Source organism: Pongo pygmaeus, chromosome 10, assembly GCF_028885625.2.
Source record: "Pongo pygmaeus isolate AG05252 chromosome 10, NHGRI_mPonPyg2-v2.0_pri, whole genome shotgun sequence".
NCBI lineage: Eukaryota > Metazoa > Chordata > Mammalia > Primates > Hominidae > Pongo > Pongo pygmaeus.
In genome coordinates this window covers 94,982,651-95,007,968 of record NC_072383.2, presented here as the reverse complement: position 1 = coordinate 95,007,968, position 25,318 = coordinate 94,982,651, and the positions used below count along the sequence as shown (strand labels likewise).

Here is a 25,318-nt window from a genome sequence, read left to right as displayed (position 1 = left end):
TAGATAAATAGGCAGATAGATACACAAAAATAAAAGGATATCTCTGGATTAGGGTTTCTCAATCTTGACACCACTGACATTTTATGCTGGATAATTCTTTGCTATGGGGGCTATCCTGTACATTGCAGGGTGTTTATCAGCCTCCCTGGCCTCTACTCACTATATGCCAGTAGCACCCCTCTAGTTTGTGACAACTGAAAATTTCTCCAGACATTGACAAAATTGCCCCAGGGTAAGAACTCTGCTACTCTGGATGATAGGATAACAGATAACATTTATTTTCTTCTTTATGCATTTCAGTATTTTCCAGCATTTCTAAAATTAATATATATGTGTTACATTTGTAATCCAGGGGAAAAAATGTTATTGTCAAAAAGCAAATTTACTAATAAGAGAAGGAATGATTCATATTTTATGAGACAAAACTGTAGTAATGGAAAATATGTGTTACAGGAGTTTTAGAATATCTGCTGTGATTTTTATTTCCATCAGAAATTACTTCGTAACTGCTTAATGGAAAAAAAAAAGTGGAAAAAATTAGCAGAAATCTCTTCTACCTGTGTCAGGAACATCCGAGCAGTAATAGTAGAAAGAGGTGGATAAACCAGAATTGGTTTAGTTGTCTCCCCAATAGCACCACCGACAAGCTTTCCATTGTTAGAATAGGCAGCAACTGCAAATACATACTTTTCATTGGTTTCTAAACCTTTCACTTCAAAAATGCTTTTACCGTCAGCTGGTATCTGTTAAGAAAAATATATTTCAAGTTATACATGAAAAATTAAAATAACATGACTTTTAAAATACAATTAAGTAAACCTTCTATTAAAAAAAAACCTTTTTCTTTCACTGTTGGATTTTAGTTATGATTCAAGTGGAAATTAGAGAGATTCACCAAAACAATGACTTCATTTAAAAATTTAATTATCATTAAAGGCTTCAGTAAGATTTCCTGACATTTAATTTGACGTACCGCTTCTCCTGAATTTGGGAGATGATTATTGTTTAACCGTACTTTTCCATAACTTCCTTCTGCTTTGCAACCCAAAATGCAGTACCAGGAGACCTGCCGAGGAGAAAAATGAGCCTGTTTAAAAGGCATTCTTTTATATCAATGTAGCAAAAAAAATACTTTTCTAAATAAAAATGTAATGATTCAAGTTTTAAAACATGAAATCCAAGTTTACAAATATACTTAGGTTTAATCTTTAAAGAGTAAAAGTAACCTTAGCTAGTTTACTGAGGCAATTAAGACTAAGATGTTATTCATTATTAATTATTTTAACCACCATTAATTGAACAGTTCCTACTGCTAAGTACTGTTAGGAAATTTACAGATATTTTCCAATATGCACAACTCCATGAGATGGGATTACTATTATCATTTTGCTTCACAGGAAATGGAGATGCAGAGATGTTAAATAACTTTGCCCGAGATCAGACAGATAGTGGCAGGGGTTGACTCCTAAAATGACTTTGTCTTGATGTAAAAAAAAGATTAACACTCAAATGATTTTCATATTTTACATGATAATGTATGACCAAAAAAAGCAAGTGGAAAGAGAAGCAAGATACCATATTATTTTAAATAAAATATAAAAATACATATGAAAAAGTCTAGAAGAAAACATCCCTAAATAAGAACAGCAGTAGGATTTGGATGATAAAATGGTAAGATGATAGGTAGATAATGGGTCAATTTTTTTCTCCAATTTATACATTTTCTGAAACATGATATTACAAAACACGATAACCTATTACAAAAACATGATAATTTTTGTATTTAGTTTAATTTTATATTTTAAATATAAACATTAGACATAAATCAAACATAAAATATAAATCCTACAGAAACAACTAAACTTAACCTTGATTAAATAGTTAGACAATGATCCTTTTGCCAAGGTGTCAAAATAATGAAGGTTCATTATTGGAATGAACTATTCTCCCTACAGAGAAAAAGGGAGCTAGGTGACACCTGATGGGGTAGTATTATGAACGAGCCATACTGCTGAGGGTTATAGGTGTCATGGCTGTGTCATTACCTTCTTCCCAGAGGCAACTCCTAAACTACAAGGCAAGCTAGAAAGAAGGAAAAATACAATTGTCTCTAAAAAAAATACAATTGTCTCTAAATACAACTACCTCTTACAGCTTGTGCCTGCTACTCCTTCCTCCAGGTCAACAGAAAAATACTAACGATGTCCAATTGACACAAGTGGTTCTCAACACTGACTGTGCTCCAGAATCACTTCTTTAAAATACAAATTTGTACAGAATCAACCATTTTTGTAAATTACAGATACTCAAGCCTGTCTAGCTTCAATGAATTAGAATTTCTGATGCAAGTTTCCAAATCTTTGTCTTTCCAAAGAATATTTCTCAGGTGATTGTGATATGCACAACTGATTAAAAAGCACTAGTCAAAGGCAGAACAGGACAAAGAGAACACAGAAGGAAACTGAAGCTGGAGAGTAGGGTAGAAAAAAAAATCAGATGAATCTCAGAAAAAAAAAAAAAATGCAAAACTAACTTCCTTTGATTTCCCATGCAAAAAGATACTATTTTTCAAAGAAGAAAAAAGGCAGAAAGACTATGTTCTATGATTTATATCATTATTGCTCCAAGTTCTATTATATAAACCAGAATTTGGAGGGTAAAATTCTCTCTAAAAGCATTTTTACAAGCAGGCTTTATATTTTTATTTTGTTCCACAGATGAAGACATATTAGTTTATGTAACTCTAAGAAACAATGTGTAATTAGAATCTACATAAGGGTAGAGACAGCATGAACAAACCAGTACTAACTTTAGAACAGTTTATACGTAATATAAATAACATTAGCATTTTCAACTACAAAAGTAGATTTTAATGAAATGAATGCCTCAACAAGAGATTTTGAGAAAACAAAAGATGGCTGAAGCCTTGATCCAAAAAACTTATTTAAGCCCATAGCACCATCTAGTGCTGATGAGAAGGTAACAGATGGTGATAATTTCCTGGAACTCTCTAAATGAACATAATACACATAAACTTCCTATAACGTCCTCATTGATGAGTCCTAAAACTACAGGCCAAATATGAGACTCTTATATCTTCCTATTTCCAAGAATTATGAAATGAAATAAACTAATCATTAAATTGAAGTACATAAAGAATAAGATTTTGGTTAAAGAAATCCAAATATTTGAACAAAAGCAAACAAAAACTCTTAGTAAAGCATGTGGTCTTAGTTCTGTACTAATTTTCCAAAATCAGTGAAGCTCTATTCTTAAACAGATTCCAAAAATCCAAAGTTTAACTTTAAAACCAGTATCAACAGCAGTAATGCATCTATCATAGCACAGTTAGATATAAGATCAATGTCACTTCTATTTCCCTCCTCTCACAATTATAAAGCACTATGAAGGTTGTCATCAGTTCTCACTGATGTCCATTTGCCATTCCTGAAGCTCCTCAAAGTATGCAAGCACATTTAATCCATATTTATCTTTATACCTCAATTACCTCACACAGAGTTTGACAGATTACAGGCACTCAATAAATGCTCATTGGACAGAATCCACAAAAAAAATCACCAAATAATGTAATCACAGTCTATCACTTCGTTATTTTTTGGTTTTTTTAGATGGTATTTCGCTCTGTCTCCCAGGCTGGAATGTTGTGGTGTGATCTCGGCTCACTGCAACCTCCACCTCCCAGGTTCAAGTGATTCTCCTGCCTCAGCCTCCTGAGTAGCTGGGATTACAGGTGCCTGCCACAACGCCCAGCTAATTTTTTGTATTTTTAGTAGAGACAGGGTTTTACCATGTTGGCCAGGATGGTCTCGAACCCTTGACCTCAGGTAATCTGCCTGCCTCAGCCTCCCAAAGTACTGGGATTACAGGCTTGAGCCATCACGCTTAGCCCATTACTTGTTTTGAGTAAGCTTTACTACTTAACATTTAATACAAGAAGTGGAAAGATATCAGTTAATATGCCAAGAATATTATACATTATCTCATTTAATTTTCACAATAAACACACTTTCCAAATGAAAAAAAAAAAAAAAAACTCAGGAAATGTATTTAGCTTTCCTAAGGTCAGACTTCCAGGAAAGGTTGGAGCTAGAATTATAAACCTAAATTTGTCTGACTCCAAAGCCTGTGTTCTCTCTACTATACCAAGTTGACATACCTTCAAGCAGAACATCCTAAAGAGAATCAAAGATACAAAGATAAAAGTTTATTTTTATGTAACATCAAAGAGCATGTTGTTGATCATCCCAAAGAGGAAAGTGTAGTTTGTAAAATATAAATTAGGTAGAACAAAATTCTTGTGAAGAAACTGAATCTCAAGTTTTAGTCACATATAGGCCAAGTTCTGAGGCATCAGGGATGGGAGAAAAAGCTCACCTTCCAATAAATACACAAAGATGTATGGTTTATAATATGGTTGGAGTTGTCCTTTGTTTGTGTTGAAAGAATCTACAGTTACTTGGAAGGACTTTGGGCAGAACCTCTAGACTCATCACCCCTAAATTTTACACACTCTGCTGCCTCATACCATCACTGACTCTGAAGTAACTTCTACCCTCTTCAAATGTCTGATTCCACTTCAAGTGAGACTTCCATCTTGAGCACACGAGGATGTCAGCATAAGGTGTGTCATGGTGACAAGGACACTTACAAGGAAGTGCTTCTCTACTGTTTCTCTACTGTTATATTTGGGTATAGCAATGCAATACAAAGCATATCATAAATATAACAGCATAAGGGGCAACAAGTCATGGAGAAACTAAGTATAGATAAGACATTGGAATATTAATCCAGTGTTCAGTGCTTATGAATAAGACTATCCAGTTCCTAAAAGCAATCAAAGTATGAATCACGGTAGTTATAAAAGTACTTATGTTGCTTTGCATGAGGCAAAAATTTTACTGGATACCATACCTTAACCTCTGAAGTAAATGGAGCAGGTTTGAGTGTCACAGAACAATGAGTTCGAGACAGCAGGATAGGTGGAGGGGGGACTCTGCTTTTCTTTCTTTTTGAACTTTCCAAATATTTCTGATAGGAATATAGGGCATTTTGTTCAGCTTCAATCCTCTGAATTAAGGAATATGCTTCCTATAATGAAATATGAAAATAGAAAAATATATGTCAAGAGCTTGAACTCTATTTACATTTATAGAATTCTAGTGATGTTAAACAACGTTATATTTTTATATGCAGTTTTTCAAGCCTCAGGCTCAAATATATACATATATATTTCAACTATTTAATTATTTTGCAAAAGTAGAAGATGCCTACTAAATAAGGTTAATCATGATCACCAATGGCATTATATTTATGTATCTTATATGTTTATCATTATTATCATACATGAATATGAGATATTACATTTTTAAATTGAACCTTCTGAATATCTACCATCATATTTCATTTTCCCTAAAAGGTTCATACCACAATCATCTGCATTTATGCTGATGAATTACACAGCTACCCTAATTCAGCTGAAGTGTGATTCTCAAATAATAAGAATATTGGTATATGTGGTTTATGAAATAAATATTATTGAGAGTTTCTTTTTATCGGCAAGAAGAAATAAAATAGAAAAACCATATTCTGTGAAGCTGATGGAAAGGCAACCACTTTTTAAAAAGGTTATATGCAGAGAGATAACACATAAAACAAAAGAGAAATATAAAAATCAGACCTAAATAACATTTCAAAAGTAGGGCTAAATACATAAGCAATAATAATAATGCATGTAAATGGGTTACAATTCCTTTTAAATTAAAAGGCAAAGACTCTCTAACTGAGCTCTAAGTAAAAATCCATGTAAAGATTAAAGTGTTGATAAAGAAAGAATAGTCTTTTCAACAAATGGTACTGGGACAATTGAACATTACATGCAAAAGAATAAAGTTCAACTCCTACTTCACACCATAGACAAATATTAACTTAAAATGAAATATACATTCAGATGTAAGAGCTAAGATTATAAAACTCTTAGAAGAAAATATATGACCAAATCTTTGTGACCTTGAGTTACACAATGGTGTTTAGAAGATTCAATGCAATGATGCATTTAAAATGCTTAGTGCTTGGAACAGAGTAAGCAGTCAATAAATGTTAGACATTGATTATGATTATGATTATGATTACTACTACTTCTCTTTCTTTCTTTTTAAGCCCTCTGGAACATTCTGTTTTGCCATATCAGAACTATTATTATTATTACTCTTTCACTTAAAGTGTTCTGGAACACCAAAAGCACACTGACAAAGGAAAAAGTAGATAAGGTGGACTTCATCAAAATCAAAAGTGTTTGTGTTTCAAAGGATACCATTAAGAAAATGAAAAGACAGCCTACGGAATGGGAGAAAATGTTTTCAAATCATCTATCTGATAAAGGACTTGTATTCAGCACTTATATGCACTGTTATAACTGAGAATTGTTATAACTCAATAATAAAAAGGCAAATAACTCCTTTTAAATATGGGCAAAGAATGTGAATACACATTTCTCCAGAAAAGACACAAATAGCCAATAAGCACATGAAAAGATGTTCAACGTCATTAGTCATTAGGGATGAAAATACAAAATCAGCAAACTGACTCAAAAAGCAGGAACCTAAACACAGAAATAATAATGTTCAAAGAAACTGGAAATGTTATCCAAAAATTGTTTCATATAAAAAAAAGAGAAACAAAACCCTAAAAAAAAAAAAAAGTGTCAGCTCAAATGAGTTCATAAACAAAATATTTTAAATCTCAAAGAACTGATCATTCTTTTGCCATTTTAAAAGTTTCCAAATACAGAGAGAAACAGATATCCTCTCAAATAATGTTATAAAACTATTTTAACTTTGATAACCATCTGAAAAACGACTACACATAAAAACACAGACCAGTCATTTCACAAATACAAATGCAAACACCTTAAATAAAATACATAAAATACTAACACATTTACTCTAACAATATACTAACAAAATAATGAACTGTAATAATATTGTCTTTTTCCCAGGAATGCAAGGACAGTTTAACATTAGGAAGTATATAAATATAATTTAATATATCCATAAATTAAATGAGAAAAAACATGATCATAGTGCTCAATGGCCAAAAAGACATTTCTAACATTTTTTAACATTCATTACAGATTTTTTTAAAGTCAATAAATTAGAAAAGCTCTTTTTAGCATTATTTAAAAATATTAATTTTAGCCAATAACCAAAATATTACTAGCACGAAATAGCACTCTTAGTGCTAAGAGTGAAGCACTAATAGAATTATCAATAAAAGCCAGAAAGAATGCCACTATTCCATTTTATTCTGGAAGTTCTAGTAAATTCAACAAACATAAGAGAAGAGATCCTGGAAATGAAAAGACAATATGTCTGTCTACCAAATTTCAAATGTATTTCATTCTGACAGAAAAAAACCTGTGCTGTTTCTCCTACAGAAGACATGTTGAGGTTGAAGTTTCCATTTGGAAACCTGAGCCTCAAGCTCAAAAGGGAAGGTAAAAAACTGGAGATAGGATCTGAGTATGCGTTGGAGTCACATTTAAAGCTGAGTGAGGAAACCAGCTCCCTGTAGTAGCAGAGATTATAAAACTATAGCATCATATATTTTTTCTAAAATAATGAAGCCTGGTCAAAATTGAGATCAGAATTAACTTCTCATTTTTCTTTTTTATTGGAAATGGTTGACGTTAAGGTCTAAAATCATTAATCGTGATTAAAATGTATCCATGATGATGAATAGTTTTTTAATTCCACTTGTTCGGTGCCAGGAGGCCTTGAGAAATGTTTCTGCATACGCAGGTCAAGAATCTTAGGCATCTGCAAAGACAATCATTCCTTCGTATGGGAAGGGATGTGTTATATGGTAACCACGTTTCTAGAGCCTGCATACCAGTCCTTCCGTATTTAGACCTAAAAGCTAATTTATATACACATACGAGGTATCAGTGTAACTGTTTGAATCACTGAATGAATGAATCAAGGTGATAGGATGACATCTGTCTCTTCCATTGCCTCCACTTTTTCACTCATTCAACCAAACTAATTTTTAAAAATTATAACAAATGGATGGACAAAAGGGTCAGGTCTAGATGGTGAGGGAGCAATGTCATAAAAGGCCATAAAAGAGCCAGTTAGGCCCAGAGCACACGATCAGCACAGAGCTGGGCAGAGGCTCATTCCCTCTTCACCCTCTTCCACAGACAACAGAGCAGCTTTGGCTCCGTGAGGGGACGAATGTACCACAGAACAGGACTCCCTTGAAGGGCAACAAAAGGTGAGAGCCTTGATGAGGAAGAGGCCAGAGACAGAAAAGATAAGTGGATTTCCCCAGGTAGCTGTGGAAAAACTTTGAGGGAAGAAAGTCCTACCTGAACAGAAAGGAGATAAAACGCTATTATATTTTGAACATTAAACGTTAATGTATCTTCATTCGCATCACAGGCTGTAGAGATCAAGATATTTCAGGTTACATAAGAACAGACAAAATCAGCCTAAGGAAAAATTATGCAACACAAGGAAAGGAGACCAATGCCCCCACTTCCCTTGGAAATTTGGAGACATATCCTTCCTCGGGATTATGTTGGGAGACTGTAAAATATACCAGCAGCACTGGCCCACTGGCCCTTACATTCAAGCAGACTGCCTTTGACCCCCATCTCCACTGACCAGCCAGCCTCTCTGGGCTCCAAATTTGATCTCAAAATTTGCCTTGGTAGTTCCTGATTCAGTGAACCAATTGAACACTAGCACCTTCTGACTTAATTTTTGCATCTTCTTTCTGCACATCAATGAATCCAACTGAGGTAAAAAAAAAACTTTCTGTGTTTTTGCATGGCTATAACATAGACATTTCTCAACTAGGCTGTTGATCAGTATCATCTATGGAGTTTAAAAATCAGAATGGTCCATTTCTACCCCAAAATAGAAATCTCCAGGAGTGAGGCTTGAACATCTGTATTATTTACAAACACCAAGGATAATTCCAAAGTACAGCAAGAACTGGGAACCACAGCTTCAGGTGAGTAAATCTCCTTTTCCCTCCTGCCTTTCTCCCAGTCTCTTTCTATAGAGTCTCTTCAACCTCCAGTCTTCTAGTCCTTCAATGGCTCCTCTAATACTTGCAAGATAAAGTGCAAACTTTTCCAAACCCCTTTTCATTCTGATCATGACTACATTTTCTAGACTTATCTCCCTTTCTACTCTTTCCCTCTCTCATACCTACCTCTCTGTTCAACCTAACCTCTGAAACCATAAAAAAAAAATCGCTCATTCCCTAAAATTCTGTTATTTCACGCCTCAGAATTGCCCATGCATTTCATTCTTTCTGGAGCATCTCACGTCCTCTTCTCTGCTTTAAGATCCACACAAATATTACCTCCTCTGGCATCTTCCAAGATAGCCCATGTATTTAAATAGGCCATTTCCTTCATTACATAGTATCTTTATTTTAGCAGGTATTACATAATATGTTACCTCTGTACTTGACTGTCCACACCCTCTAAACACTGGCCTTGGCAGGAAGGACAGTGCTTTGTTTATCTAAATTCAATCAATGTGTTTGGAATATAAGACACACAAAATTATGAAAGAGAAGGGTAATCTTTTTTACAGTGTCTTTTAAGATAGCATATTTAAAATGTTCTGATTGGCTCTTGATCAATTTTAACTTTAGACCTCTAACTCAGATCCCATGGCCCAATTTGAAATAGGTTAACAGAAGTATTAAAGTTTTAAGTGAATGATGACAAAAGAAAAGTTTATAACAAAGCCCTTGATTTAGGTAAATCAGATAAATTCCATAACGGAATTCAGGGCAAACCCTAATGCTAGTTAAAAACTAGAATCCTAATTTAAGGGAGCCAATTCATTGAGCTGCTAGTAAGATTTTGTTTATGAGAAAGTGCCTGGGGCTTTTTAAGGGGGTTCTTCAACTAGAAAAAGGGAAGTAACATCAGAAAATCCCAAAAAAAAAAAATCAAGAAGGAAAAATTCCCATGAAATCAACACTACTTAGTCATGAGAAAGTGTTATCAATATGGACCTGAATGTTGTCTATAATAGCAGTGCTCTAGAATACCAAACTATTACAATTGCAAAACCTAGACAAACCATTCTCTAATCAGAGGTCAAGAAGTAGACTTTCCATGACATATCAATAATGAAAAATAACTACATCCTCACATCTTGCACTATCTACCACAGTGCCTAGCAAATTAGAAAGGTTCAGTAACTTTGAAAAAAGAAATAAGCCTTTACCTACCATGGGGATTCAGCCAAGGAATCTCAATGGAAAGGGACTTGCCCACCAACTCACAATAAAAATAAGCTCTAAGGTGTTCTTTCAATGGTGGTTTCCACTGCAATGTGCCACCAAAACCACAGTATTGAAGTCCAAAGTATTTTTGTCTGAATGTAAACTTCTCTGCGTGTAGTTTCCCTTAGAGAAAATGAAACCTGCCTCTCTTCAGAAGTTACTCAATGCTTATGAGGACAGATTGATGTTAAATACATTTGACACAGGCTTGACGCCCACAGTGCAGCAAAACACTAATGGAAAGATGCAATGCAATCTTGAGGGTGTGAATAAGACATATGTAAACAACTATCACAGGACTGGAATGATAAAGTGCCATATTTCCTACGTATCTGGTAGACCTCCCTGAGGTATATTCTGGGTTCTCAACATTATAATGTACATTGCATAAAAAGATGAAAAGTAGATTAAGTCATATCCAAGAATCCTGAGAAGGAATATTGCTTAGAATAAAATATACTAGTAATAAGATAAATCTAAGAGAAAATACAGAAAGAAATGTGTAGTCTGATGGAGGAAAACATATATAAAGCACCAAAAAGTGGTTCAAACAGAATGTCTCAGAGTGCTTAAAGTGAAAGAGAAATAATAATAGTTCTGATATGACAAAACTGAATGAAAAGCAGAGTAATAATAATGGCTAACATTTATTGACTGCTTACTCTGTACCAAACACTAAGCATTTTATATGCATCATTACATTGAATCTTCCCAAGAATTCCTGTTTCACAGATGAAGAAATTGAATCTTAAGAGAGCATAAATAACTTGACAGGTCATACAGCTAATCAGTGGTAGAACCAGAACTCTAATCCAAGATCCTTATACTCCTAACCACTATGCTATCTTGTCTTAATAAAAAACTAAGTTAAAAGAAGTTTGGAAAGGCAATCTGGATAAAGTTTCCTATGCAATACCTTAAATCATTTAAAAGAGAAAAAAATCCAAAATGTAGATATGCTAAATATTCTGTTAGCAGTTTGAAGCCTGGGAGTCAAAACATGGCCTCATAAGAGGAGGGGTCAGAATTAGAAGTTGGCTCGTTGATTAAAAAAAAAAAAAAAAGACTTGAGCACACGATTACAAAGAGCTGAGGCTGGGCACAGTGGCTCACGCCTGTAGTCCCAGCACTTTGGGAGACTGAGGAAAGCGGACCGCTTGAACCCAGGATTTCGAGACCATGCTGGGCAACATGACAAAACCGCATCTCTACAAAAAATGACAAACAGCCAGGCATGGTAGCACGGGCCTGTGGTTCTAGCTACTCAGGAGGCTGAGGTGGGAGAATGGCTGAACCCAGGAGGTCGAGGCTGCAGTGAGCCATACACACCACTGCACTGCAGCCAGGCTGACAGAGCAAGACCCTGTCTCATAAATAAATAAAAATAAAAATAAATTTTTAAAAGCCTATATATATTCTTCCCCCCTAAAAAATATCAGATAGAATTGATTTGACTTGAAATGCTACAAAATAGGAAAAATAATTAAATCCAAATACTGCTAATATAGTTAATAGACTGGTATTTAGGGGATATCAAGACATAAATACAAGAAGTATTAAAGCCAGGGGTTATTAGAACTACTAATACCCCTGAGTTTCTTCATTAGTTCTGGTCCAAAATGGTACCATAAATTAGATTCTGGGTTGATTATAAAAAATAACTTGCTAAATCATAACGCTCCTTTGCTTAGAGTGGAATTTGGAATTGTTGAAATGATCTCAACTACAGATTTGTTTAGATTCCTACAAATAGTACTAGAAGAAAACTAGATGAAACAATTGGGTTTCTCTGCAAGAGAAACAACTGGAAAACCTGGCTTGGATAAAAGTAGCCCCAGAGAGGAAGGAGGGTCTACGAAACACAGTTATAATGGTGTAATCAGAATACAGCTATGAGGATGAATGAATTGCCAACATTTCCTTAGAGAAGACAAACTTATTTTCCTAAGCAATAATTTTCTACATTAGGGTGTACAAAACTAAGGTCTTTTAGTCTTTGTATCCCTCTACTCAAGACTGGAAGGAGCAGTCAACTGGCCCAGCTGGCATCACTAGTTTTCCTCTTGAGGACCAGTCCCACCTGATTACATCTGATACAGAAAAAGAAATCCTCAAAACATGAGTTTGGAAGGGGAAATGGATGCTGTACAGAAAACAACAGCATCCTCAAAACCGCCAACACGTGGATGGAGGAGCATTTCTGCCTCTTTCTATGAGAAATTACATCTGCAAAGACACTGAATGTTCTGTTAGTGGACTAAGAGCAATGACATAAGCCACATAATGAATATTATATTTGACCAGAAGTAGATCAAGGACATCCAGTATGGATCCTAGGTGCAATCCTTTAATATAATCCTATGGAATAATATATAAAAAGCCAAAATGGACTTCCAGAGGGCAAATAACCAAGACAAGAAAATGGAAAAAATGAATCCCCATAATTTAAAAAAAAAAAGCCAGTCATCTCACTTGGAAAGCTAATGAGTTATTATCAAAGGTTTGTCCCTCATTTGTGGGAATAAATTGGTCCATCTTAATTGATTAGAAATAAAACAGACACCTGATGAGATTATCCAGATCCACAGAGTCAGAAAATTTCTGAAAAACAGAGACAGGATATGAATTATTTAAGAATTCTAAAGAGACTCAGGCTTTTCAAACCTTTTTATGATATCAGGTGACACATCAATTACTGATTTGGGGATAATTTTATTACAAGATCATGATATTGTAAAACATTCTGTAATGTACCCCAATTGAGAATGATTGCCAAGGGAAATAAATGTATTTGTCTTCTTTAAAAAAGAAAGTTTGGCAATTGTTTGAGCCATAACATCATTGTTTAGGAGAGTGCCCTGAGGACTGATCATTAAGCCTTAACACTCAGATAAAAACTACCACTGAGGAGCAGACGTGGCTATAGAAGATTTCAGGACTTCTAAATAAACATTCAACATGTTCCTCGTTGGTGAAAATTCTTTAGAGGGCTCCTCATAAAAAATAGAGCCTCTTAATGCATCTCAAGAGTCTATCCTAACAGGACATTATACTCATAATTTTTTCTGGAATTAAAATAGTTTCACTTTTTAAAAAATAGAAGAAATTTTGTAAATTTTAAATTTTTTAAAAAAGAAAACAAAAAAAGAGCTGAGAAGATCTCTGAAAAAAAAATCGTCCGTGTATATCCTTCCCTCCCTAAAAAAAAAAAAAGCAAATAGAACTGATTTGACTTGAAATGCTACAAAATAGGAAAAATAATTAAATCCAATTACTGCTAACATAGTTAACAGACTGGCATTTAGGAGACATCAAGACATAAATTCAGGAAATATTAAAGCCAAAATTCCTTAGAACTTCCAGTACCCCTAAGCTTCTTCATTTGTTCTGGTCCAAATGTTTGAGCTGTAACATCGTTGTTTAAGAGAGTACCCTAGGGATTGATCATTAAGCCTTAACACTTGGATAAAAACTACCACTGAGGAGCAGAGGTGGCCAAAGAAGATGTTCCTGCCCACACTGGAAACTTGAGACATCCAGGTATCTTGGTCCCGGTATGTTCCCTGGTCTCAGTGGCGGGAGGCAGACACATACAGGGGAACCGGCACACTACAGCAATACAAAGACCAGATTCAGTCATCATAAAACAAGAGGAAACTTCTCTTCAGGCTCTAAGAAGACCCAAGATTAGTAGTAAGACCAATATTTCTAAAATAAAGATAAGGTTTATTTGCCATAAAAATAGGACTGAAGTACCAATGTCCTCCAAGCACTAGACAATAGCAAACAGCCATGGAAGCATCAGTTGAGAAGATGGATCTGAACACACCCCAGAAGTCTTCCAACAAGACCAGACACCACTTGGCCTTGTGATCTCAGACCACCCAACACCACCATCCAACTTCCTCATTCAAATTCCGGAAATTCAAATTTAACCAGGCTCTTCCCTAATACTCCCAGGACAGACTTCCTCACCTTGAACCTTGATAGTATCTGTCCATCCAAAATTCTTAGCTTGGCGAAAAATACTTCTTATGAACACATCTTTACTTCCTCTCTGGTCTCCCATGCTACTATCCTCTCCCCCACCCCACTCCTACCCTTATTGCATCTAAGCTTCTGTCTCACAGAATGACCTGTAGAACTACAAGCATTCTATGACATTTCTAGCCTTGGGACCTTGGCACATTTGTTCTCTCTGCCTGGAATGTCCTTTCTACTGTTTGCTCTCCTGTTTCTCTGGCTCTCAGTATCATTTCAGTATTCAAATTCAAGCCATCTGTCTTTCAGCGTTCAACTTCACATGATCTCTCCTGGATGTTTCCTTAAACATTCCCCACTGTTGAGTTAGGTACTCCCCTGTTAATTTTCCCTAGCCCTCTTGCAATTAAAGCACATATTTACTTGTCCTTGTTTCCACAGACTGGATTTTTATATGAATAAATCCAGGAACCACAAAGGCAGAACCACAAAAAGAAGGCAAATCAATCAATATTTGTTGAATAAATAAAAGATTCCCCTCTTCTGTACTAGGCATACTACCAGGCACATAGTGAACTTTCAATACATAATTGCGAAATGGATCAAAATTATGTGTTAGATGGATGAATAGATTGACAGATAACAGGAAGTGCTACATACCAGAAATCTTGAATTTCAGTATTCTACTTTCTAACCTCAAACACCTATCCTTCTAGCTCCCTCAGACCCTCATTTTCTGGTCCTTGACCTGACCTCATAAAGATGTCCAGTCTCTTGATATTTCCATAGACACCAAGTCTTTAAATGCCTTCATGCCTTCCCTCCCTACTCAATCTATATCCACGTTTTTAAAGCCATAAACTTTTAACTCATACCTTCATTTTTAAAAAAAAAAAAATCTAATCCTCCACAAATGTCTGCTGTCACAAATATTTTGCTGACATTAAGAACACTACATCAGGATAATGTCATACCACCATGCAGATCAAGATGTCTAAAAATTCATGGTCTCCAACTTCAGCTAGAACTTGGTGATGCTAGCCAGTCCCTTTACTTGGAGTCAACTCCCTCATCCCTTCCTCCCCACTCTCCACATTATCTTTACTTTCTCAGTTCAATTTTCCACCCTCATGCTCCATTGATGGCAGATATCCTTGTCTCCCACTGTATCTGATAGAGGTAAGAAGGTGTATTAGTTTGTTCTCACACTGCTAATAAAGACATACCCGAGACTGGGTAATTTATAAAGAAAAGAGATTTAAAAGAGACTCACAGTCTCTTTTGGCCTTGGGAAACTTACAGTCATGACAGAAAAGGAAACAAACATATCCTTCTTCACATGTCAGCAGGAGAGAGAAGAATGAGTGCCCAGTGAAGGGGCAAGCCTTTTATTAAACTATCAGATCTCGTGAGAACTAACTCACTTTCACGAGAGCAGGATGGAGGAAACCTCCCCCATGATTCAATTATTTCCACCTGGTCCCTCCCACAACACATAGGGATTATGGGAACTACAATTTAAGATGAGATTTGAGTAGGGACACAGTCAAAGCATATCAAAAGGCATCAACTCAACTCCCTGCCTTCACATCAACAAACTTTTCTTATCTACATCTGTCTGTTCCTCCTTCCCTTCTGTATCAAAAGATACCGATCATTGAAGATGAATCCCTTTATCTGTGCATTCAAAATCATCCTCTATAGGCCTTGGCTCTGTGTAATAACCTTTCCCTCTTATTATCTTCAATTTCTCTGTGTTCTGGCTCTTCATTTTTAGCATACTATTATGCTAAATTTTATCTATTAAACCCCTTTAGCTCCATATCCCCCTCCTAGCTTTGACCTACTTTTTTCCTTCTCTTATCAGCCAAGACATAGCATTATTCTCTACATCTTCATACATCATTCACTCAGCCAATGCCATCATAGCAAGGGTCTGACTCTACAAAAAAAAATTTTTTTTAATATTCTGGCACGGTGGCATGTCTGTAGTCCCACCCACTGGAAGGCTGAGGTGGTAGGACCATTTAAACCCAGGAGTTCAAAGCTGCAGTGATCTAGGACTGCGCCACTGCATTCCAGCCTGGTTGACAGAATGAGACCCTGTCTCAAAAAATAAACACATAAAATCAACATATAATGAATTAGCAAGAAGGCAGAAGAATTTCCAGGCCAGAGTGAGACCTGATTAAAAATATCAACAAGGGCATTGGTCCATAAATTAGCAGTATCTATCTAAGAGAGAAGGTACCTCAGCCAATGGACTTTAAGAATTTTAATTCCATTGTAAAGAATACATTAAGCTGGTAAAGTGTCACTCCAATTGTATAATTTCCCTCATTTTGAGTCCTTCTGATTTTATTTGGCTTCACATGTAGATTTCATGAAGTTCTGATAAAAAGAGAATCTCTCATTTCAGAATTCAGAACTGGTGGAGGTACAAATTAGTTCCCCTGGTCAGGATGAATTATATACAGTGAATCTGAAAGTTTATAATTAAATGTTAAGGGCAACACATTATTTTTAATAAAGGAAATGAATCATTCATTTTAACAGAAATTTTATGTCAGGATTAAAAGAAGAAATGAAATACTGTTACCATCAAAAGTTCCCATGAAGATGGAGAAGTTGCATCTTTCTCGAATATTAAAAGAGCTTTCTGCATTAAGTAAATTGCTTTGGATAATGTATTCTTCTTTATTTTATTCATTATATTTAATTCTATAAAAACAAACAAACATTTTACCAAAAAGGTGAGATTAAAAACTATCTTCCAAATTTTTTGGAAATACCAGTTATCCCAATTTTAATTACCTGTAAAACAATCAGTGCTTCCAGATTGTTTTAACTTTTCCGGACCCTTGGTAGAAATATCTTTGCTAACAGTTGGAGTCTGCAAAACTGAAGAAGAAGATGACTGTCACAACAATTAAGTATGTATCCAAGACAGGAAATATTTTTTAAATACTAAGGAGTAACTATTCATAAAGCTACTGCTTCCTCTATCATGTCATCTTTTTTTCACTAATAGATAAAAATTCATATAAATCTACTATAATGCAGTTTTATCAAATCCTCTTTTATTTGTCACAGTATACCTCAGGACAGAAGAAATTCCAAATTATAAAAATATTTGATTTTCTATCTCATCTTGAATAAAATCATCCTGAGGATTGATAGAATCCAACCTACTTCTGTTGACTTTACCTTTTCACAAAAGTACAGATGGCAAGTCCTGATACCAATACCAATAAGCTGTCAAACTCTGTCCTCAACACCCCTTCTAGAAAAACTGTTTCATCCAAGGTCCCTTTAAGAGCTCTGGGTACCACAAGAAGACCTCCACTCTCTTCCAGCTGTGGCTGATGAAATCAGAGCCTCTCTCAAGATTTTGAACTAAAACATGAACTTGCCAGTTGTTGATACTGGTATACAATTGGGACTGACCATCATAGTGGTTCAGTAAAGACAGGAATGTGGATGAGAGGAAAAAAGGATACAGCTATACTAGCCCAGGGAGATGGAAACTGTAGCACTGATTCTTGATTTTCAGGTCTGGTCCTTAAGAGACCTGGTAATATTTTGGTCCTTGGAGGTATGCGAGGGTAGCTATAGTAACCTTACAATAAACCCCTTTTACTGAGTTTTAATTATTTGTGCTAACGCACATGAGCCACCATGTGATGGTAACTGATTCATGAAAAGATGTTAACATACACCATTAAAGAATAGAAGGCATCTGCAGTGGCAAAGGGTAAGGAAACATCTGCATGGAGATAGCAATGCAGAGCAGAAAATAGTGCATCATTCTCTCAATACCAAGGATATTATAAATGCTAATTAAGCTTCCCTGATTATAATCGTTGGAGATAAGAAGGATGAGACTGCAAAAAAATTCTGAATGCCAGATACAGATGCATCATATTTATGTCATGGTCATCAACAAGCAACCATTATTGAATAAGAATGCTAATGTAGGGAACATTAGTCTGGCAACAGCATGCTAAAGAAAGACAAGGTAGGGGAACAAAGTGATCAGCTGTGCTAGGATGGCAATTCAATAAAGCCAAGAAAAAAATCAAGGAAACCCAGAGATATTGCAAGGAAATAATAACTAATTCCATTTACATTTGAACTCAAGTCTTGCATCAATATCTTTAAGTGGTCTATGATCAAAACTCATTTGGTCTTCAAAGATTTATGGATGACAATTAGAGGACTAGGTATTAGGAACTCCATGAGTTAAAAAAATAACTCTAATCCTCCACTAAAGGAAATAATACAGTTACTACATGAGAATCATGGGCTGGTTTCTTAAAACCTGACACAAAAATTCTATTTACATTTTGAAACAGATTTCTGAACCAAATATTTTCAGCCCAAAACATGTTCAAGGTTATTATGCTAAGTAATTCATTTATGTATTAGAAAAAACTTTATCAAATTTTCAATTTATACATGATGACACAGAGATATTTTAATTATTACTTGCTTCCCTCTACATCCAGCAGGTCATAGGAGAAGTAGTTTTTGAAACTATGTAAATGTTTAAAATAAAATCTAAAAAGATGAAGAGTATAAAAAAAAAAAGATGGGGAAAAAAGGAAATTTTATATAAACAGAATGCAGGCGGGGCATAGTGGCTCACACCTGTAATCCCAGCACTTTGGGACGCCAAGGCAGGCAGATCATTTGAGATCAGGAGTTCCAAGACCAGCCTGGCCTACATGGCAAAACCCCATCTCTACTAAAAAAAATACAAAAATTAGCCAGGCGTGGTGTCACATGCCTGTAGTCCCAGCTACTTCAGAGGCTGAGGCAGGAGAATCACTTGAACCTCGGAGGCAGAGGTTCCAGTGAACTGAGATCACGTCACTGCACTCCAGCCTGGGTGACAGAGTGAGACTGTCTCAAAAAAAAAAGAATGCAAATACAAAAAAAGTGGTCACAAGTACACTTCAAATTGAAAAAAAAAAAAGAAAAATAGAATTCAAGTAAATTTGGACACAGTTCTCTGATGTATGACATTTTCTAGAGACAAAATGAAATGCGAAGAAATCCTTAATTTACTTAGTAGGTTTTTAATAGTGGTATTGGTTTAATAATTTTGAAAGTACTTTGTTAATTTGCCAGGATAAAACAAATGAGTAATTACATTGATGTTGTTAGGAAACAGAATGCTCAGTATGGGAGAAGGAAACTACAAAAATGGAGAAGGTGAGGAGAAACCCTTTAGTGTTGGAACTGGAGATATCAAAAAGAACTTGTGGTCAGGTGCAGTGGCTCACACCTGTAATCCCAGCACTTTGGGAGGCCAAGACAGGCAGATTACTTGAGGTCAGGAGTTCAAAACCAGCCTGGCCAACATGGTGAAACCCCATCTCCACTAAGAGTACAAAAATTAGCCGGGCATGTTGGCACATGCCTGTAGTCCCAGCTACTTGGGAAACTAAGGCAGGAGAACAGCTTGAACCCAGGAGGCCGAGGCTGCAGTGAGCCAAGATGGCACCACTGAGTGATCACACCCCTCCAGCCTGGCTGACAGAGTGAGACTCCATCTCAAAAAAAAAAAAAAAAAAAAAAAAAAACCTTGTGATTTAAATATATATACATATGTATATGTATGTGTGTGTGTGTGTGTGTGTGTGTGTGTGTGTGTTTCTTAGCTCTATCTACTAAAAGGAGCCATTGACATCCCAATAGCAATGAGCACTCTTAGCTTACAGATCTTGGTTTCTAAATACCATTTCCTACCAAAAGGTACCAAATATCATTGGAAAAATAGCTTATTCCAGATCTGTGGGTAGAGAAAGCAAAAGATAGGTCAAGAATATTTTGTTGTGCAGAAAGCAAAAAAAATCTCAAAGAATAATGGGGACTGTATTAGTCTGTTTTCACGCTGCTGATAAAGACATACCTGAGACTGGGTAATTTATACAGAAAAAGGGGTTTAATGGACTTACAGTTCCATGTGGCTAGTGAAGCCTCACAATCATGGCAGAAGGCAAAGAGGAGCAAGTCACATCTCACATGGATGGCAGCAGGTAGAGAGAGAACTTGTGGAGTTTTTCAGTTACCTCCAACTGGGTCCCTCCCACAACATGTGGGAATTCAACATGAGATTTGGGTGGGGACACAGCCAAACCATAACAGGGACATATCAAAGGAACACAGGATCCAGTATGAAGGGCCTCCCTCCCACTGGCAAAATTTATGACTTTGAGCATCACAAAGAACAATGATGGCAAGTGACTTTAAAAGATTAGTAAAAAAAAGAATCTGATTCACAGTGTTACTCAAAAAATTAAAAGACGCAAAGTGGGGACAGCTCTTGTTTACAAAAGAATGTTACCAAATAAATCTAGAAGGAATAATTCAATTAGAAAATCATCATGTACAACCACTGTAATAATTAATTCAGGAAGGCTCACCAATGGAGAGTAAGACCATTGGGTGAAAGTCTGTTGGGGAAGAGGATATTCATTCCTACATCACCAACAGCACCAATTACTTTTTCACTACAAAAGGGAGAGGGACATTTACAATGCAGAGATCTGGCAGACATCAGCTTAATAAAATGATAGCACTTTGCCTCACCAATAATAAAACAAATGGCCAATGTATGCAGTCTAATGTGATACAATGGAATATAAACAGCATCACCTGCATGATCATGAGGAAACTACTAGGAAAAATCAGATTGTGGAACATGTCTTCAAAAATATCAATGTTATGAAAAAAAAAAAGAAGTTGGAGGAGTTATTCTAGATTAAAGAAGAATATGACAGCCAAATGCAATAAGTGATTTTTGATTACTTCTTAGATCATTTTAAATAAAATCCATTTTCCCCAAGAAGGATATTTGAGAACAATTATGGCAATTTGAAAATTAGATGCATAATAGAGCATGTTCTCAGACATATGTGAGAGCTAAAAAAAAAAAGTTTACCTCATGGACATAGAGAGTAGAATGATGGTTAACAGACGCTGGGAAGAGATTGGGGGTGGGGGGATAACCAGAGATTGGTTAATGAGTACAAACATATTGTTAGATAGAAGAAAAAAGTTCCAGTGTTCAATAGGACAATAGGGTAGCTATAGTTAACAATAATTTATTATACATTTCAAAATAGCTAGAAGATCTGAGATGTTCTCAACACAAATAACTGATAAATGTTTGAGATGATGAATATCCTAATTACCCCGGGTTGAGTTTTGTACATTGTATGCACGTGTTAAAATATTGCATGTACCCCATAAATATGTACAATTATTATATACCAATTAAAAATGTAAAACTATAAAACATTTAGAAGAAAACATAAGAAAATCTTCATGATCTGGGGTTAGGTAAGGAGTTCTTAGATGAGACACCAAAATCACATTACATAAAAGTAAATAAATGATCAATTGGATGCTAAAAAATAATTATATAATCAATAATATTATTGTATCAGTGCTATCTTTCTTCAGAGTGATAATGGTATTATGGTTATTTGAGAGAATGTCCTCATTATTAGGTGATAAATGCTACAGTTTTCAGGGGTAAAATATATCATAATGTCTGCGACTTCTCAGCCTATGGATATGTGCATGTATATTTCTATATCTCTACACATACATAATATGATATTGATATAATAGGTATATACATCTATAGATGTAAATACATAGATGTATAAATATACATATTTATATGTGCATGTAAAGAGAAAGACAGTAAACGTGGCAAAATGGTCATGATTGGTGGATTTAGGTGAAGGTTATGTGGATGGTCACTACACTATTCCTTTAACTTTCTGAAGGCTCAAAAATTGTTAAATAAAAAGTTGGAGGGAACAGTTTACCACAGTTAACTTTTTAATTTTTAACTTTTATGGGTACATAGTAGGTGTATATATTTATGGGGTACATGAGATGTTTTGATACAGATACGCAATGCATAATAATCACATCATGGAAAATGGGGTATCCATCCCCTCAAGCATTTATCCTTTGTATTACAAACAATTCAAGTATACTCTTCTAGTTATTTTTAATGGTATAATTAAATTTTTTTTCTAAGATGGAGCCTCGCCCTGTCACCCAGGCTGGAGTGCAGTGGCGTGATCCTGGCTCACTGCAACCTCCACCTCCCAGGTTCAAGCCATTCTCCTGCCTCAGCCTCCCAAATAGCTGGGATTACAGGCATGCACCACCATGCTCGGCTGATTTTTGTATTTTTAGTAGAGACTGGGTTTCACCATGTTGGCCAGGCTGATCTCGAACTCCTGACCTCAAGTGATCCACCCGCCTCTGACTCCCAGAGTGCTGGGATTACCGGCATGAGCCACAGTGCCCAGCCTTACTTCGTTGATTGTATCCTTTGCTGTGCAGAAGCTTTTTAACTTGATATGATCCTACTTGTCCGTTTTGCTTTGGTTGCCTGTTCTTAAGGGGTATTGCTCAAGAAATTTTTGCCCAGACCAATGTCCTGGAGATTTTCCCCAATGGTATCTTGTAGTAGTTTTATAGTTTGAGGTCTTAGATTTAAGTCTTTAATCTATTTTGATTTGATTTTTGTATATGGCGAGAGAGAGGGGGGTCTAGTTTCATTCTTTTGCATATGAATATCCAGTTTTCCCAGCATCATTTATTGAAAAGACTGTCTTTTCTCCAGTGTATGTTTGTCAAAATGAGTTCACTGTAGGTGTGTGAATTTGTTTCTGGGTTCTATATTTTGTTCTATTGGTCTATGTGTCTGTTTTTATGCCAGTACCATGCTGCTTTGGTTACTATAGCTCTGTAGTATAATTTAAAGTCAGGTAATGTGATTCCTCCAGTAAAGTTGTATCCTGCAACTTTACTTAATTTGTTTATCAGTTCTAATAGTTTTTTGTGGAGTCTTTAGGGTTTTCCAAATATAAGATAGTTATCATCTGCAAACAAGGATAATCTGACTTTCCAATGTGGATGCCCTTTCTTTCTTTCTCTTGTCTGATTGCTCTAGCTAGGACTTCCAGTACTATGTTGAATGTTAATTCTTTTGTCAACCTGGGAAAATTTTCGATTTTTAAATTACCTTTGAATATTTTATTTTATAAATACAAAAATATATTTATCATGTATGTATGTTTCAAATCACATTAATATAATGAATACATGTAAACCACCACCCAGCACTGGAACTAGAACATTAGCAGTAACTTACATCTACCTATATGCTTTTCCTTCCTACGCCATCTCCCTGCCACCTCCACAAAGGAACCACTGTCCTAAACTCAAGGTCATGCTTTTTAATTTTATAGATAGAGAGTGTCAATAAAATCTGGAAATGCAGATGAGTTATACATAATGTCTTCAAAGGACATATGTTTATGTTTCCAGACTTTATGGACTACCTGCATACCTGATAACTATAGTTTTCTTTATATGATAAATTTATGTATATGCAGGTCACTTTTTAATATACAGTTTTATCAATTATTATGTTACTTATATTTTTTATTATACTTTAAGTTTTAGGGTACATGTGCATAACGTGCAGCTTTGTTACATATGTATACACGTGCCATGCTGGTGTGCTGCACCCATTAACTCATCATTTAGCATTAGGTATATCTCCTAATGTTATCCCTCCCCCTCCCCCACCCCACAACTGTCCCCAGAGTGTGATGTTCCCCTTCCTGTGTCCATGTGTTCTCATTGTTCAATTCCCATCTATGAGTGAGAACATGCAGTGTTTGGTTTTTTGTCCTTGCGATAGTTTACTGAGAATGATGATTTCCAATTTCATCCATGTCCCTACAAAGGACATGAACTCATCATTTTTTATGGCTGCATAGTATTCCATGGTATATATGTGCCACATTTTCTTAATCCAGTCTATCATTGTTGGACATTTGGGTTGGTTCCAAGTCTTTGCTATTGTGAATAGTGCCGCAATAAACATACGCGTGCATGTGTCTTTATATGTTACTTATTATATATAACATAATAAGCCTTAAGAATCCCATGGTTTCATTTTTGAGCTTGATTTAAAATATCCTACTGAATGTAGTCTTTCATTTTATTTTTTTCTGACCCAATCTTCCCATCACACTGAATGTAGTCTTTTAAAACTTACTGTTTTAAAACAAAAATTACATTTCTAGAATTCATCCACGTTGGTCATTTTCATTGCCATGTGATATTCCCTTATGTGAATATATCACAGTTTCTTTATCAATTCTCTATTAATGGACACTTGGGTTGTTTCCAGTTTTTTGCTATTAAGAACACTGCTTCTACAAGCATCCTTCTATCTGTAGTTGGTGTACATGTTCAAGAAATTTTACAGGTATGTACCTATGAGTGACATTGCTGGGTCATAATTTAGATTAATGTTTAACTTTACAAAATAATTATACTGGCCATAACTGCTTCCTTTTCTATGAAGTTCTCCTTGTTTCTTTTGCTTATTGTCTTATTATTTGTCTTATTATTGATGTTTTGGAATTTTTGTACATTGTTCATGCTAATTGTTAGTAAATTGCCACTAGGCAAAGAGATGGCATGAGAAGGAAGATTCAATTGGTCATCGTTGCCTTTGAAGATAGAAGGTGGTCATGAGCCAAAGAATGCAGGTAGCCTCTAGAAGCTGGAAAAGACAAGGAAACAGGTTCTCCCCCAGAGCCTCCAGAAAGGAATACAGCTCGGTTGACACCTTGATTTTATTATTATTTAACTTTCGCTTTAAGTTCGGGAGTACATGTGCAGGTTTGTTGCATAGGTAAACTCATGTCATGGGAGTTTGTTACACAGATTATTTTGTTACCCAGGTATTAAGCCTAGTACCATTAGTTATTTTTCCAGACCTTCTCCCTCATCCCACCCTCCATCCTCATAAAGGCCCCAGTGTCTATTGTTCCCCTCTATGTGTCCATGTGTTCTTATCATTTAGCTCTCACTTATAAATGACAACATGCAGTATTTGGTTTTCTATCCCTGCATTAGTTTGCTAAGGAAAAGAGCCTCCAGCTCCATC

General features: G+C 35.6%; 1 protein-coding gene across 1 annotated transcript in view; it reads right to left on the bottom strand.

The window, feature by feature from the left end:
• Positions 1 to 25,318, bottom strand: part of CFAP54 (cilia and flagella associated protein 54) — a 379,132-nt gene that overhangs the window by 285,254 nt on the left and 68,560 nt on the right. Inside the window, exons 18-22 of the mRNA XM_054442311.1 lie at positions 17,128 to 17,214; positions 16,913 to 17,034; positions 4,933 to 5,109; positions 974 to 1,066; positions 558 to 743 (exon numbers count right to left, since the gene is read on the bottom strand). Coding sequence (XP_054298286.1) covers positions 558 to 743; positions 974 to 1,066; positions 4,933 to 5,109; positions 16,913 to 17,034; positions 17,128 to 17,214 — 665 coding nt within the window. The remainder of the gene's footprint in view (positions 1 to 557; positions 744 to 973; positions 1,067 to 4,932; positions 5,110 to 16,912; positions 17,035 to 17,127; positions 17,215 to 25,318) is intronic.